The following is a 15,405-nucleotide window of genomic DNA, read 5'->3' as shown; positions in this document are numbered from 1 at the left end:
TAGGGGAGGAGGGTTGGGGTAAGGCTGCGGTGGGTGTGGTAGGGTTAGACTGCGGGAAAGGGGGGGTCAGGGTGAGGGTTAGGATATTTACCAAATTCAGATAGTTGGGATGCCGCTGTTGGTATTGTGATCATTGGCATCCTGACCTCCAGGATCCCGTACCCAACCCCAATATATGGCTGCCAAGTGCAGATAATAAATATCTAATTCCATTGGAGCATGTGAGATGCTAATCAAACATATACAAATATAAAATGATATACTTTATTTTTGAATAACGTGTGTATTGTGCTAATGTGATCTTGCTTTTAAATCACAGTTCATTTGCATTAATGTCAGTGGTGGCCTGCAGCTGTTATCGCCATTTTAGCCGCATGTCGCGCCTGACGTCCACAGGACCTATATACTTTGGCTCTGTGTGCGCCTGATTTTCTAACAAGAATAAGTAATGCTAAAATAAAATGCATATACCATATAGCACAATATTGCAAATTCCCAGTGGAACCGTGATTATTGAGCAGTGGGCAGTGTACGTCTTGCTGGGCCCTTACATTCCAATCTGACACGTGTCGGCCTTTATTGAATGGGCCTGATCTTCATTTCAGAAAGTTTGTAGGAGTAATGGTAACCCTTCCCAGTAAACCAGTTGATGCCATCTGCATATGTGGTGTGCGACCCATGCCAGTAATTGGCATTCAGGCTTGAATAGTGACAGCCATTGTACCACCAGCCTCCTTTGTAGATTTTGGCACAACCGCCCGGACTCGTGTCTTTGTCCATGGTGGAGAATGTCATGTTGGCATGATAGGTCAGTGAATCGCCTTGGAGATAAGACAATAACAAGTAACCATCTCAAACGACTGAAAGGAACATTAACATCAAACATTCAAACTAAATCTATGAAAAAAACCAACAATACCTTTTTCTATAAACTGCAAACCAGACATTGGGCAAACCTTCATACATCACATGCACATTTCAGGGCTGATTGTGAGTCGGGCGGATCTCGCTGTACGGACAGCGAGATCCGTTTTAGCATGTGTGGCATCCTGGGTTGGAAACTGGGCGGCAACATTGCGATCGTGCGGAACTGTTCTCTCTTGTGGAGGTATTGGGGGCGTGTAGCTAGAGGTCCGTGCTATTCTGAGTTGTGCGATTGGAGAAGGGCAGCCTATTTCAGATTCATTTATTGGATGTGTAAGCTCAGTTAGATGACAAGCCGAGTGTCTAAGATAGGGAGCTGGCTGCGGATGACTGACACGTGCCTCAGTCAGGGGCTCTCTCTGGTTACCGCCTGTAGCCAGTTGTATAGGCTGCCCGCCGGACTACTGTATTCAGGTCCGGCTTGGGTAATCTCAAGTCTCCTCTGCGGTCAGCCGGCAATTATGCTTCTTGAGGAGGTGGCCCCTACGTAATAAGGCATTGCAGTCAGTAGCACTGAAGGTTCTGAAGCAAGCGCAGATTCCCGATAATCGTGAATCTGCGCTCAGCATTGCACGTCAGCCCCTCTAGCCCTTCTGTCTCTCAGGCACTTGGTGTATTTTTTTCTAAGTGTTCAAATTTAATCAAGAACCTTTCGGGAATTTATTTTGTTGATAGTAAAATCTTTCAAGTGTGTTCTGTTCAAGTGAAGTGAGTCATGATAATTAAGGGTCAACCAATTAGAATAATTATTTATGAACAATTCTAAGAATAATAATTAATATTTTTAAGAATAAAGCTGTATAGTAGCAGAGGTGAGGCAGGGCAGCTGTGTTCTAATTCCTTCTTGATGTGATCAGTGCTGTCATGTTAGCTTATATTACATTTCTTGTTATACTAAATATAAAAGTTTTAATGTGTCCCAAACCGCCATCAAAGAGGAAAACCTATAATTATCAGAGGAAGATGTTCTTGCTCACTTGGGCCCAAGCAGTGTGGAGGTCAGACCTATTTTTCATACAGAGCATCCCGACCATATAAAAATAAACGACTCTTAAAATCCCAAAACTAAAAAAAAGTTGACAGTTGGAAGAAGGAGAAACACCTACTTATTGGGCAATTAGCCGCGAGTTCTGTATCGTGAAATTCAATTAGAAGCGACAAGTCAGGCCTATGTTATGTGTTAACTCTGCAGTGTGTGAACTATGTGAAGAGCATAAAAGAGGGGAGAAATCATTCTGAAACCCAAAAAAGAAAATTATGTAGTAGGACTGAAGGAGACTGTGATACCCCTTCTACACCACAGCTAAAACCCGGGTTATTGCAGGGTTAACCCGGGTTGCTGCTAGGTGTAAAAGGGGCAAGGGTTGGATTCCCGGGTCGAGTGACCCGGTAATAATCCATCCCAGCTAGCTTGTAGGGTTTAACACGGGAACGGGTCCCGTTTACAGCATGGGGACTTCCGGGTTTCTCGGCGCTTGGAGATGGTGTCATCTCCAAGTGCTGGGAGAAGTGTTCCACTGCACCCTTGTGCAGTGTGAACGGCGCCGATCTGGAAATAACCCGGATCGGCACCGCAGTTGAAAAGGTGTCAGTCCTGGGTCTGACCTGTTTTGGAACGGTGTTCCAAATCTTGGGTCAGACCCAGGACTTAGGTGGAAAAGCGGCATTAGTGGCCTTAAGCAAAGTATTGGAGGACAGATAATAGCTGTCACAAGGTTGATGATAGCCAGCATGTGTATTTCAGATAATAATAGTGCTGTGTATTTTAGGGTACATTTAAATGTCTCTATTATGATTTTTTAAACATTTATATACAAGTTAGTAAAATACTGGAGAAAGTTGAAAAACTCATTTCCCAGCAATACAATCTCATGACACGAGTCCCAGGTCATTACACCCATTGTTCTGTTAGAGACAGGGGAATCTTTTCTCCGTCACATACCTCCATTACCCTCTTTGAAGCTCCCAAGTAACAATCTGTAATTTTCAGATTCTCCCAGCATTTGGAATGATGCGTATTTGGCAGAATGCTTTGTTGTTTCAAAGTCCTGCAGGTCAACTCGCAGTTCCCATGTGCCTAGGAGAGTGGGAACATAGGTTACTAGGGAAGAGCAGGGGCAAACGCAGGATTTTTAAGGGGGGGTTTCCATACATTACAGTGTGTGTGTGTGTGTGTGTGTGTGTGTGTGTGTGTGTGTGTGTGTGTGTATGTATATATATATATATATATATATATATATATACACATACAGCAAAAATAGGCGGCACTGCAGGTCTTATAAAGCGTTGAATTTATTGCCAACGTTTCAGGGCTGAACGCCCCTTTGTCAAGGATACATAGGTATCCTTTGTACGCTTTATAAGACCTGCAGTGCCGCCTATTTTTGCTGTTTACATCTACCACCGAGGAGGGCACGCAGGCAATATCATTAGTGGAAACGGGAGTGCCGGACCGATTGGACCTATATATATATATATATATATATATATATATATATATATATATAATCTATTTATCAGGTAAAATACACACACAAACACACATATTTTGTTTTACTGTAGTAGATTGAATATGTATTGGGCTGGCACTGCCATTAGTGAACCTAGATGGTTACCTACTGTGCCTGAGTTTTTTAAAACCCGTAGAGCACCCCTCAGACACGCGCACCACACACAACTCTGCATATAAACACTGCTGACATAATTTTATTAAAGATGCGCCCCCCCCAAACACAAATTGTTCCCACATAAGAAACAATCACATTTCCCCCCACATTAAAAAAAAACAAGAGATATGGTAAGAACTTACCTTTGTTATCTCTGTTTCTACGAAGTCCATAGGGTCCACAGGGTTTACCTTGGGGTATAGCTGGATCTGGATCCACGGGCACCACGCAGTTAAAGCTTTGCTGCTCCCAGGATGCACTTGGGTCCGTCCTCCTCTATACCCCGCCCCCGAGCCACAGCACCTCAGATGGTAAGCAGCCAAGGCCGGAGGAGGAGACTAAACAGAGAGAAGGAAGACTGGAACACACAAGAAACCATACTCACAGAAATGGGAGACGGAAAACCGGTGACCAGCCACACAGCCCATATGAAGCCAGGTGCGTCAGGGCGGGCGCCCTGTGGACCCTATGGACTTCGTAGAAACAGAGATAACAAAGGTAAGTTCTTACCATATCTCTTGTTTTCTACTTCAGGGTCCATAGGGGGTCCACAGGGTTGACCTTGGGGATGTCCCAAAGCAGTTCAACTAAGGGCGGGGACGCTCCTGTGCTGAAAGGAGTACCCGGCGCCCGAAGGATGCATCCTGAGAGGCGAAGGTGTCAAACGCATAGAACCTCAAAAACGTTTGAATGGAAGACCAAGTGGCCGCCTTACACAGCTGAACAGCAGAGGCGCCACGTCTAGAAGCCCAAGAGGGACCCACAGAACGAGTGGAATGAGCCTTAACAGAGGCTGGCACAGGTAAACCCTCCTGTGCATAAGCCTCACAAATAACTGAACGAAGCCAACGGGCTAACGTTTGCTTGTTGGCAGGCCAACCCCTCTTGTGAAAACCGAAGAGGACAAACAAAGAATCCGACTTCCTAACTGAAGCAGTCCGATCCACGTAGATTCTAAGTGCCCGGACTACATCTAAGGAAGCCTCACCAGCGGAAAGATCAGGTGACTGAAAAGCTGGCACGACAAGCTCCTGATTAATGTGGAACTTGGAGACAACTTTGGGCAAAAACTCAGGACAAGTGCGGAGCACCGCTCTGTCCTGGTGAAAAATCAGAAAAGGGGGGCGACAGGAAAGCGCCCCCAACTCTGACACCCTCCTTACAGAAGCAATTGCCAGGAGAAAAACGGTCTTGAACGTCAGCCACTTGAGGTCCACCGACTCAAGAGGCTCAAAAGGAGGACCCTGCAAGACCCGTAGCACCACCGCCAAGGAGCCACAGGAGGCACGAAGGGAGGCTGGATCCTGAGAACACCCTGGAAAAAGGTGTGAACATCCGGTAGTGTAGCAATCCGTCGCTGAAACCACACGGACAAAGCAGACACATGAACCTTCAGAGAGGCCAGGCGTAAGCCGAGGTCCAAACCTGATTGAAGGAACTCCAAGATTCTGGAAACCCGGAACACCTGAGGATTATAGTTTCTGGATTCACACCACTGAAAGTAAGTGCGCCACACCCTGTGGTAAATCCGTGTGGAGGCAGGCTTGCGTGCCCTAAGCATGGTACCAATGACCGAACTGGAGAAACCCCGAGACCTCAAGACGGCTGTCTCAAGAGCCACGCCGTCAAAGACAGCCAACCCAGATCCGGGTAAAGGCAGGGCCCCTGAGACAACAGGTCCCGATGCTGAGGAAGAAGGTATGGAGCGTCGATGGAGAGACACCTCAGATCGGAGTACCAAGGACGTCTGGGCCACGCCGGAGCCACCAGAACGAGCGTGCCGCCGTCCTGCTTGAATTTCCGCAGAACCCGAGGAAGTAAGGATATCGGAGGAAACAGATACGCCAGGAGAAATGTCCATTTCACCGACAGCGCGTCTACCAGACTGGCGCCTGCGTCTCTTGTCCTTGACCCGTAAACGGGCAACTTGTGATTGTGACGGGAGGCAATCAAGTCCAGCTCCGGCAGCCCCCACCTGTCCACGAGTAGCTGAAACACCTCTGGGTGAAGCGATCATTCCCCGGGATGCACGTCGTGACGGCTGAGGAAGTCCGCCTCCCAATTGAGGACTCCGGGAATGAAGACTGCCGAGATCGCTGGAATGTGACACTCTGCCCAAGCAAGGATGCGAGACACCTCCGACATCGCTGCCCGACTGCGAGTTCCTCCTTGGTGGTTGATATACGCCACCGTGGTGGCGTTGTCGGACTGCACCTGAACCGCCCTTCCGTGAAGAGCGGGACCGGACGACTGCAGGGCCCGGTATACTGCCCGCAGTTCCAGAATGTTGATGGGAAGAAGAGCTTCTTCCGCAGACCAACGACCCTGAAGTGACAATGAGCCGGTCACTGCCCCCCAACCCCGAAGACTGGCATCCGTCGTGAGCAGGACCCAGTCCGGGATCCAAAAGGGGCGCCCCTCGACCAGATGAGCTGTTTGAAGCCACCAAGTCAAAGACTGCCGAACCTCCGGGGACAACACCAGCAACTAAGAGCGGATCCGGTGAGGTAACCCGTTCCATTCCGATAGAATCAGCCCCTGCAGGGGCCAGGAATGGAACTGGGCAAATTCCACCATGTCGAATGTTGACACCATGGAGCCCAGAACTCTCATAGCCGAATGGACCGACAGGCAGCAACTGCTTAGGCAACTGTGTATCCTCAGCTGCAGGGAGGAGACCTTCTCCGGGGTCAGGAAGATCCTTTGCTGACGAGAATCCAGCAGGGCTCCCAAATGAACCATCCGCTGAGATGGAATCAGGGAGGACTTTTTCCAATTTATCAGCCACCCGTGTGCTTGCAGGCAAGCGATCGTCAGGTGGAGATGTTGAAGCAGTACCTCCGGGGAGCTCGCCAACAACAGGAGGTCGTCCAGATACGGCAGCAGCCGTACATTCTGGTTCCGAAGATGTGCGGCCATGACCGCCATAATCTTCGTAAACACCCTCAGTGCCGTGGAGAGACCAAAGGTAGCGCCCGGAACTGATAATGGTGTTGAAGGATAGCGAACCTCAGATACCGCTGGTGCGAAGGTGCTATCGGAACATGGAGGTAGGCGTCCTGGATATCCAGGGACACCATGTAATCCCCCGGTTCCATCGCCAGAATGATGGAACGTAACGTTTCCATCCTGAACTTGGGAACTCTGAGGAATTTGTTCAGAGACTTCAAGTTGAGGCTAGGGCGATGAGAACCCTTGGGTTTCCGCACCAGAAACAGAGAAGAATAGTACCCCGTCCCTCGTTGTAATTGAGGAACGGGAACAATGACCCCTTCTGTCAGCAAGGACTCTATAGCTTCCTGAATCTGTAAGGACTTGGTCGTATCCTGAGAAGGACTCGTGCAGAAAAACTGGTGGGGCGGTCTGTGCCGAAAAGACAGGGCGTACCCCTGGGAGACCACTTCTCGAACCCAGGCATCCGTGGTGGTATTGTGCCAGCACTGGGCAAATAGAAGAAGTCGGCCTCCCACTCTGGGGTCCCCCAGAGGGAGGCCCGTCCCATCAGGCAGAAGGTTTATCTTCCTGTTTGGAAGAAGGGCGCCTGGCACTCCAGGCCTGTTTCTTGGGCTTAGAAGCGGCCTTGGTCGTCGACTGCCTCGGGAAGGACTGACCTTTGGCCTTGCCCTGAACCCGAAAGGACCGAAAAGCAGAGCTCCGAACCTTGGTAGGAGCAGAAGCCGAAGGGAGGAAGGCTGATTTAGATTTAGCCAGAGTGTCCACAATTTTGTCCAAGTCTGGACCAAAAAGCAACTCCCCATTAAAAGGTAAGGCCTCCAGCCCCTTTTTGGACTCAGCGTCAGCTCTCCAAGACCTCAGCCACAAGGACCGACGCGCTGACACAGCTGCAGCCGACACCCGAGAGGTCAGCAGGCTTGCATCTAACGATGCTTCCCCAGTGTAGGAAGCCGCATCCCTCATTTGACCTATCAACGCTCTCTGGATCTCCGGAGCATCTTCCGGAAAAGGTATCCTCCAAAGCATTGGCCCAGCTCTCGATGGCCTTAGCCACCCAAGAGATGGCCATGGACGGACGGGCCACCGCCCCCAAGAGAGAGTAAATAGACTTCAAACAAGTCTCCACCTTCCTGTCCATGGGATCTTTCAGGGAGGAGATTGACGGCAAAGGCAGCGTAGCGCTTTTAATTAAGCGGGTAACGTGGGAATCCACCGCGGGAGGAGTTTCCCACTTCCTGCAATGAGCCTCCGGAAACGGATAGTTCGAAGCCAACCGCTTCTGCGGTGGGAACCTCTTGCTGGGCAACTGCCAGGCCCCTGCCATATGATCCGTCAACTGATCGGACAGGGGAAAAACCGTCGAAGCTACTTTGGCCTTTTTAAAATTTGGGTACTTTGACCTGGGGGCCGGCACATCCTCCTCAATGTGAAGGATGGCCCGCACCGCCCTAACCAATGCCGGCACATTAATGGAAGACTTAGCCTCCACCTCCTGGGCCCCGGCATCCGAGTCAGAGTCTTCATGGATCTCCCCGTCATCCGAAGACACGTCTGTGTCCGTGAACTGTGCCGCCAGTGAAGCCGGAACAAAACGCTTGGACGCCCGAGGGGGCAAATCACTGTGCAACATAGTTTGAAAAGCCGATGACGAAGCCGCCAGGCTCTGAACAGAGCTGGAGAGGACGTCGACCCAAGGCGGGGGTACTGCCTGAGGATAGCCCTGAAAAGGTACCATCGACTGCTGCGGCACCGTGGGGGATTGCACGTATACCGGCAAACCCGCATAAGGACCCACAGTCTGAGACCCGGGGGGAGACTGCACCAGACGCGTCACACCCGGGGAACGGTGGATGGTAGGCTGGGGCAACGCCGCAGTCGGAACCGCAAGTCGGTCCGCGATCGACGCCAGCACTTGCGTAAACATCGCCCACGGAGGATCCTGCGCCACCGGGGGTTTACAAGGTCCAGGTACCAACTGGCACCGCCCACACAGACCGTCCTGAGACAAATCCGCCCCGTCAACTCCTGCCGAACAGCGTCGGCAGGAAAACAACACAGGAGCCACAGAGCGCTCATTCTCCTCATCAGACATGACAAAAACTTTTTTGCAATAAAAGTGTCTAACCGAAACGAGGTAAGGCTTATAACACCCACGCACTCCCAAGTATGCAACCTGAACAGCCCACAAACTGGTACTGAGGAGCACACGGTATGTGACGGACCTCACAAATACGTAGATTTATATAAGTGAGGTTACACAGAAAGAACACCCCTCCCCCACGCACCTGCGGGCCGTAGGAGAAGGAAAGGGATAGGTAAAAAGCTGACAGTAAGTAGAAAAAAAGCACAGACAGCAGCACTAGCAATAGTCACATACCATGCAGAGAAGTTATACTCACTGCACCTTCCGCTACAATCAACCTCCCAGATTCAGTGTCTGGGAGGGCTATAGCGCTGCGAACACTGTCCTGATCAGGGGAGAGGTACGCAGGGGGACTGGTCCACTGGAAGCCTGCCTGGGAGCTCTGCGATGCTGCCTGAAGATGGCCGCCGGAGAGCACTGAGGAGGAGTGGCCAGGAGATAACAGCCCAGCGACGCCAGCACGCTTGAGAGAAGGCGCGCTGGGCTGAGGGGAGGAGCACTGAAGCAGGGAAGGCTGCCTCCCCTGCTAGTATGAAAACCCCCAGGGAAGCCGGTTCCCCGCCGGTCTTACACCCTGGAGGTCAGCAGACACGCGGGGTATGCCACATAGTGGGGGAACCCGCCACCGCTACTAGCGCCGCCGGTCTGTCCCCAGAGACCGGCGGCATGAAGACTGCATTAGCTTTCCCCACACGCAGCGCTGCACGCGGCTTGCCTGGCCCCTTGAGTCCGGCAGCAGTCAGTGGGAGCACCCGGAGCTACGCTAGCACTGACTCCGAGGTCCCGCTGTGATCCCCGGATCAGTAGCGGCGTTGCAGCGCCAGCGGGGCTGTTGGAGCGGCAGCGTGGACGTCCAGATGGACAGTCTGATGCTGCCGCTCTGAAGATAGTAAAAATAAAATAATAAAATCTTCTTTTAAAAAATAAAGCTTAGGGGCTGCTTATGCAGCCCCACTGCGCAGGGTGACCCGACCGGCCGGGCACCAACTAAAACTGAGGTGCTGTGGCTCGGGGGCGGGGTATAGAGGAGGACGGACCCAAGTGCATCCTGGGAGCAGCAAAGCTTTAACTGCATGGTGCCCGTGGATCCAGATCCAGCTATACCCCAAGGTCAACCCTGTGGACCCTGAAGTAGAAACATTGCATTGTCCCCACAGAAGGCAAAACAATACATCCCACATAAAAATAGAACCACACTGGCTATAAGATTTTATATTGGCCCTACCTGTCCGTGGAAGAGAAAGGTGTTTCCTGCCCCTCAGCCGTGGAAGCAGGTACAGCGCCAGCCTATCACGGAGGACCTCTCACTGCGCAGCAGGGAGCACTGTGCGGGCATGACGGCGAAGTGGCGGGCGTGACCTATGATGTCACGCTGTCACGTGTCCATTAGTCATGAGCCCAGCGCTGCCCGGACCCAAAGTAAGTAAGTTTACTGCGGGCACGGGATCTCTCCACCTCTTCTCCGGCGGCACACCTGGAAACCTCTCGATATGAGGAGGCAGATGCCGCGCTACTGACACAGCTGTCTCCTCATGTCGGTCAGCTGCAGCGATGGATTGGCAAGCAGGGGGGCTGCTAATTGAATACGGGCTTAAGCGTTTTCACAAATGATGTGTCCTATTCACACCACAAATGCAATGCAGGGTACCCTGGATACTGACGCTGGCATGGCATGCTCTGTGTGACTGAGACGTTAAACTGGATAAAAAGGCAAAAGACGGAGGACCGATATGTGTGAGCCGCGCCAGGCATCTTTGTGCTTAATCTGCGCCTTATTACCAACACACTCTCACCAACTTGAGCAGCCAAAGTGATCATTACCTGATGATGTCAATATGTGAAGATTATCATTTCCCAACCAGAACTCATTCAGGCGGCTGCCAAACCCTTTCTTGTAGGAATCCCAATCACGTAGAAAGTCCACGGAGCCATCCCAGCGCCTCTGGAAAACCTACAGCAAGGAGAAGAACTGTGGGGGACTTTTTTGGTCCAGTTTTCAGCTCTCTTTATAGCACTGGGAATTAAATTCTGATAAATAAGAGCTAATTGAGAAATAACAGAAAAACCTTATCTAGTACAGTGGTGGTGACCAGAAGCCTCGGATTCCATTCATCTCTGCTGATACTTTCACCCCTTTGGTTCTCTTCCTACTGTTTCTGATGTGACACATTACGGGAAGTTATTCTGCATACTGTATTGCAGGTTAGTCTATGGGGTAGATTTATTAACGCTTCTAAAACTGAAAAGTGGTGTTGCCAATAGCAACCAATGAGATGAGATGTCCTATCATTTCTCTATTGCATCCTAGAAAATGATAGCTACAATCTGATTGGTTGTAAATCTACCCCATTTATGACTGGAAGACTATGGGCCTCATTCAGAGGCGGTCGGAGGATGCAAGCGGTCGCTCAGAAACCGGGCGGCCACTTGCATCCTGACCGCCCGCCTCTGTTGCGGTCGTTAGGCTGTGGGTTAACACCCACAGCTCTAACGACTGCTCCGGTGATGGTCGCGATGGTCATCGGGGCTTACGACGAGACCCTAGGGTAGGGTCTCGCTTGTCGTAAGCCCCGGAGAGCTTCTGGCTCTGTTTGAGCCGGAAGCTCTCCACTGACATCACTAGTGATGTCAGTGGGGCCTCCCCCAAACAGTAGGCGTTCCCATGGGAACGCCTCCGTTTGGGATGCCACCCCCCCCGGCCCGCCTTCCAAACGGGGCGAGCTGTCAATCAACATCGACAGCTCGCCCCCTTTGGAAAGAGACCCGCTACGACCAGCGCTGTCGGTCGTAGCGGGTCTCACGCAAGCGCACGAGGGAGCCGGCTCCCTCGTGCACATGCGCACTAGACAAACATCGAGGCGGCCGTGCGGTCGTAGACCGTACGGCCGCCTCTGAATAGAGCCCTATGTCTCTCCACAAGTCTGACTAGGTGAAACTACCACTCTGGCTGTGTGACCCGTCATGCTGGTATCCCGAACTCACGATTATACATATCACAGAGATGTTGGCATCCTTCAAATCAAGGCATATAGCCATCACACCCCGAAAGGATCATTATACAGTGGAAGGATGAGAAAATTAGAGTTAAATAAGTAACGGGCTAAGAAGCCGAGGGGTGGAAAACTTTAGAGGGTGGTGTATCAAGCAGTGAAAAGAGTGAAGATCTCCCAGAATCGCCCATAGCAACCAATCCATTTAGAGGTAGCATTTATCAAGTAGATTTTATAAAATGTTAGGTACAAGCTGATTGGTTGCTATGGGCAACATCTGCATTGGTCCACTTCTATTGTTTCACTGCCTGATACATCCATCCAACAGACAACTAGCATGCAGGTGGGGGGGGGGCTGTATAGTGGGGTCATCCCATGTCAAGTGGACCTATTTTGAAAATCGGACCCACTTGACCATCGCCGATTTTGAAGAAAATTTGTATGAAGGTTGGTACATATGTAGCACTAACTTTGGTAAAGTTTCAGGGCCTGATTCAGACCCGGACGCTAAGCCGCGGATGCACGCTATGGGCAATTGTTGCCTGTCTGCGCATGCTTCAGAATACGCATGCGCGAATCAGTCATTGCGTCCAGGAATCGTGCGCTCGTAGTACACAGACTGGACACTATTTTGAGTGACAGATAGCGCCGTTTGTGGGTGGTAACGGGAAGGTGCTTGTGAACGGGGGAGTGGTGCTGCGAATGCAGGCGTGTCTGGGCGTCAAAACGGCGTCTTATGGGTGTGCATAATTAGCAAAGAAGCGTCATTGTACATGCAACTTGGTTGTATTTCAGCCTGCAGTGATCGCAGTGCTTGCGGTGGGGTAGGGTCTACCTCGAGTGCTGCGAGCAGCTCCGATGGCTCTCGATGGTTCTGATCAATCATACACTTCCTGGAGATGACGTGTGCTAAGAAAGAAAAGTGGGCGTCTTTATACCGGCGTGCGCTCACTCTGCCGTCGCTCTCTAAGACATAGAGGGGGTCCTTATACCAGACAGTGCGATCGCGGAATTTGCATACCCAGCCCCTTTTGGCTGCGAGAGAGCACAGCTTAGCGTCCGGGTCTGAATTGACCCCTCAGTTCACAGTATGCAACTCCACGGTGCACAATCAGCAATGTTCAAGTATTTGCTGTGGCAGATCTATGAGAGCACAGGTTGTGAAAGTGCACATGGTAAAACAACTTTTGATGCCGTTTTCAAAAATTGCTGCCTCAAGGCTTACAAAAAAAGTACTTTTTTGACAGTATGAGGCCAAAGTGGGCCAAAAAAATCTGTTGTGTACAATTGATGTAGTCCACAAGAGCTTTATTGGTCCTTGCAGGGTATATGTAAAAGCCTCCAGTTTTGCCAAGAACTAGTTAAAAAGAATCCTGAACTGGTGCAAAAATGTACTAAATCCAAACACAACTGGTGAAATACTGTACTGCTGTAGATTAGTCACAATATGGGTAATGTACTGCTGTGGATTAGTACAAATTCAACTGGTACGATAATGTACTGCTGTGGATTAGTACAAATTCAACTGGTACGATAATGTACTGCTGTGAATGTATAAGCCTGTACAAAACTGGTGCAATAATGTACTGCTGTGGATTATCTTGTACACAATTGGAGCAATAATGTACTGCTGTGGATTAGTCTGTACACAATTGGAGCAATAATGTACTGCTGTGAATTAGTCTGTACACAACTGGTGCAATAATGTACTGCTGTGAATTAGTCTGTACACAACTGGTGCAACAATGTACTGCTGTGAATTAGTCTGTACACAACTGGTGCAATAATGTACTGCTGTGGATTAGTCTGTACACAACTGGTGCAATAATGTACTGCTGTGAATGGATTAGCCTGTACAAAACTGGTGCAATAATGTACTGCTGTGGATTATCTTGTACACAATTGGAGCAATAATGTACTGCTGTGGATTAGTCTGTACACAACTGGTGCAATAATGTACTGCTGTGGATTAGTCTGTACACAACTGGTGCATTAATGTACTGCTGTGGATTAGCCTGTACACAACTGGTGCAATAATGTACTGCTGTGGATTAGCCTGTACACAACTGGTGCAACAATGTACTGCTGTGGATTAGCCTGTACACAACTGGCGCAACAATGTACTGCTGTGGATTAGTCTGTACACAACTGGTGCAATAATGTACTGCTGTGGATTAGTCTGTACACAACTGGTGCAACAATGTACTGCTGTGGATTAGTCTGTACACAACTGGTGCAACAATGTACTGCTGTGGATTAGTCTGTACACAACTGGTGCAATAATGTACTGCTGTGGATTAGTCTGTACACAACTGGTGCAACAATGTACTGCTGTGGATTAGTCTGTACACAACTGGTGCAACAATGTACTGCTGTGGATTAGTCTGTACACAACTGGTGCAATAATGTACTGCTGTGGATTAGTCTGTACACAACTGGTGCATTAATGTACTGCTGTGGATTAGCCTGTACACAACTGGTGCAATAATGTACTGCTGTGGATTAGCCTGTACACAACTGGTGCAATAATGTACTGCTGTGAATTAGTCTGTACACAACTGGTGCAACAATGTACTGCTGTGAATTAGTCTGTACACAACTGGTGCAATAATGTACTGCTGTGGATTAGTCTGTACACAACTGGTGCAATAATGTACTGCTGTGAATGGATTAGCCTGTACAAAACTGGTGCAATAATGTACTGCTGTGGATTATCTTGTACACAATTGGAGCAATAATGTACTGCTGTGGATTAGTCTGTACACAACTGGTGCAATAATGTACTGCTGTGGATTAGTCTGTACACAACTGGTGCATTAATGTACTGCTGTGGATTAGCCTGTACACAACTGGTGCAATAATGTACTGCTGTGGATTAGCCTGTACACAACTGGTGCAACAATGTACTGCTGTGGATTAGCCTGTACACAACTGGCGCAACAATGTACTGCTGTGGATTAGTCTGTACACAACTGGTGCAATAATGTACTGCTGTGGATTAGTCTGTACACAACTGGTGCAACAATGTACTGCTGTGGATTAGTCTGTACACAACTGGTGCAACAATGTACTGCTGTGGATTAGTCTGTACACAACTGGTGCAATAATGTACTGCTGTGGATTAGTCTGTACACAACTGGTGCAACAATGTACTGCTGTGGATTAGTCTGTACACAACTGGTGCAACAATGTACTGCTGTGGATTAGTCTGTACACAACTGGTGCAATAATGTACTGCTGTGGATTAGTCTGTACACAACTGGTGCATTAATGTACTGCTGTGGATTAGCCTGTACACAACTGGTGCAATAATGTACTGCTGTGGATTAGCCTGTACACAACTGGTGCAATAATGTACTGCTGTGGATTAGCCTGTACACAACTGGTGCAACAATGTACTGCTGTGGATTAGCCTGTACACAACTGGCGCAACAATGTACTGCTGTGGATTAGCCTGTACACAATTGGTGCAACAATGTACTGCTGTGGATTAGTTTGAACACAGCTGATGCAATAACTGGTGCAATAATGTATTGCTGTGGAATACAACCTCATAGATTGCCATTTCTACATAACCGTGTATAAAACAGAGAATGGGCTTCAATATTCAAGTTGGTCACGTTTTGCCTCCTGTTTGATGAGCCTTGCGCAATTCCCCACATTAAAGGAATGTGTTGACACCATTGGCTACTACTATATGCTGTCCTAAATGACACCGTGATCAGGT

General features: G+C 49.4%; 1 protein-coding gene across 1 annotated transcript in view; it reads right to left on the bottom strand.

Moving 5' to 3' along the window:
- Window positions 1-284: 284 nt before the first annotated feature.
- The window catches only part of LOC148481454 (ficolin-1-like), a 31,761-nt gene continuing 16,640 nt past the window's right edge, over window positions 285-15,405 (bottom strand). The window contains exons 7-9 of the mRNA XM_088453491.1: window positions 10,510-10,639; window positions 2,867-3,001; window positions 285-821 (exon numbers count right to left, since the gene is read on the bottom strand). Of these exons, the coding sequence (XP_088309617.1) occupies window positions 577-821; window positions 2,867-3,001; window positions 10,510-10,639 (510 nt within the window). The 3' untranslated portion in view covers window positions 285-576. The remainder of the gene's footprint in view (window positions 822-2,866; window positions 3,002-10,509; window positions 10,640-15,405) is intronic.

The sequence above is a fragment of the Taudactylus pleione genome, unplaced genomic scaffold, assembly GCF_031769625.1.
Source record: "Taudactylus pleione unplaced genomic scaffold, aTauple2 ptg000579l, whole genome shotgun sequence".
Taxonomy (NCBI): domain Eukaryota; kingdom Metazoa; phylum Chordata; class Amphibia; order Anura; family Myobatrachidae; genus Taudactylus; species Taudactylus pleione.
The sequence above is the reverse complement of the archived record's forward strand: the minus strand, read 5'-3'. Positions and strand labels throughout refer to the sequence as shown.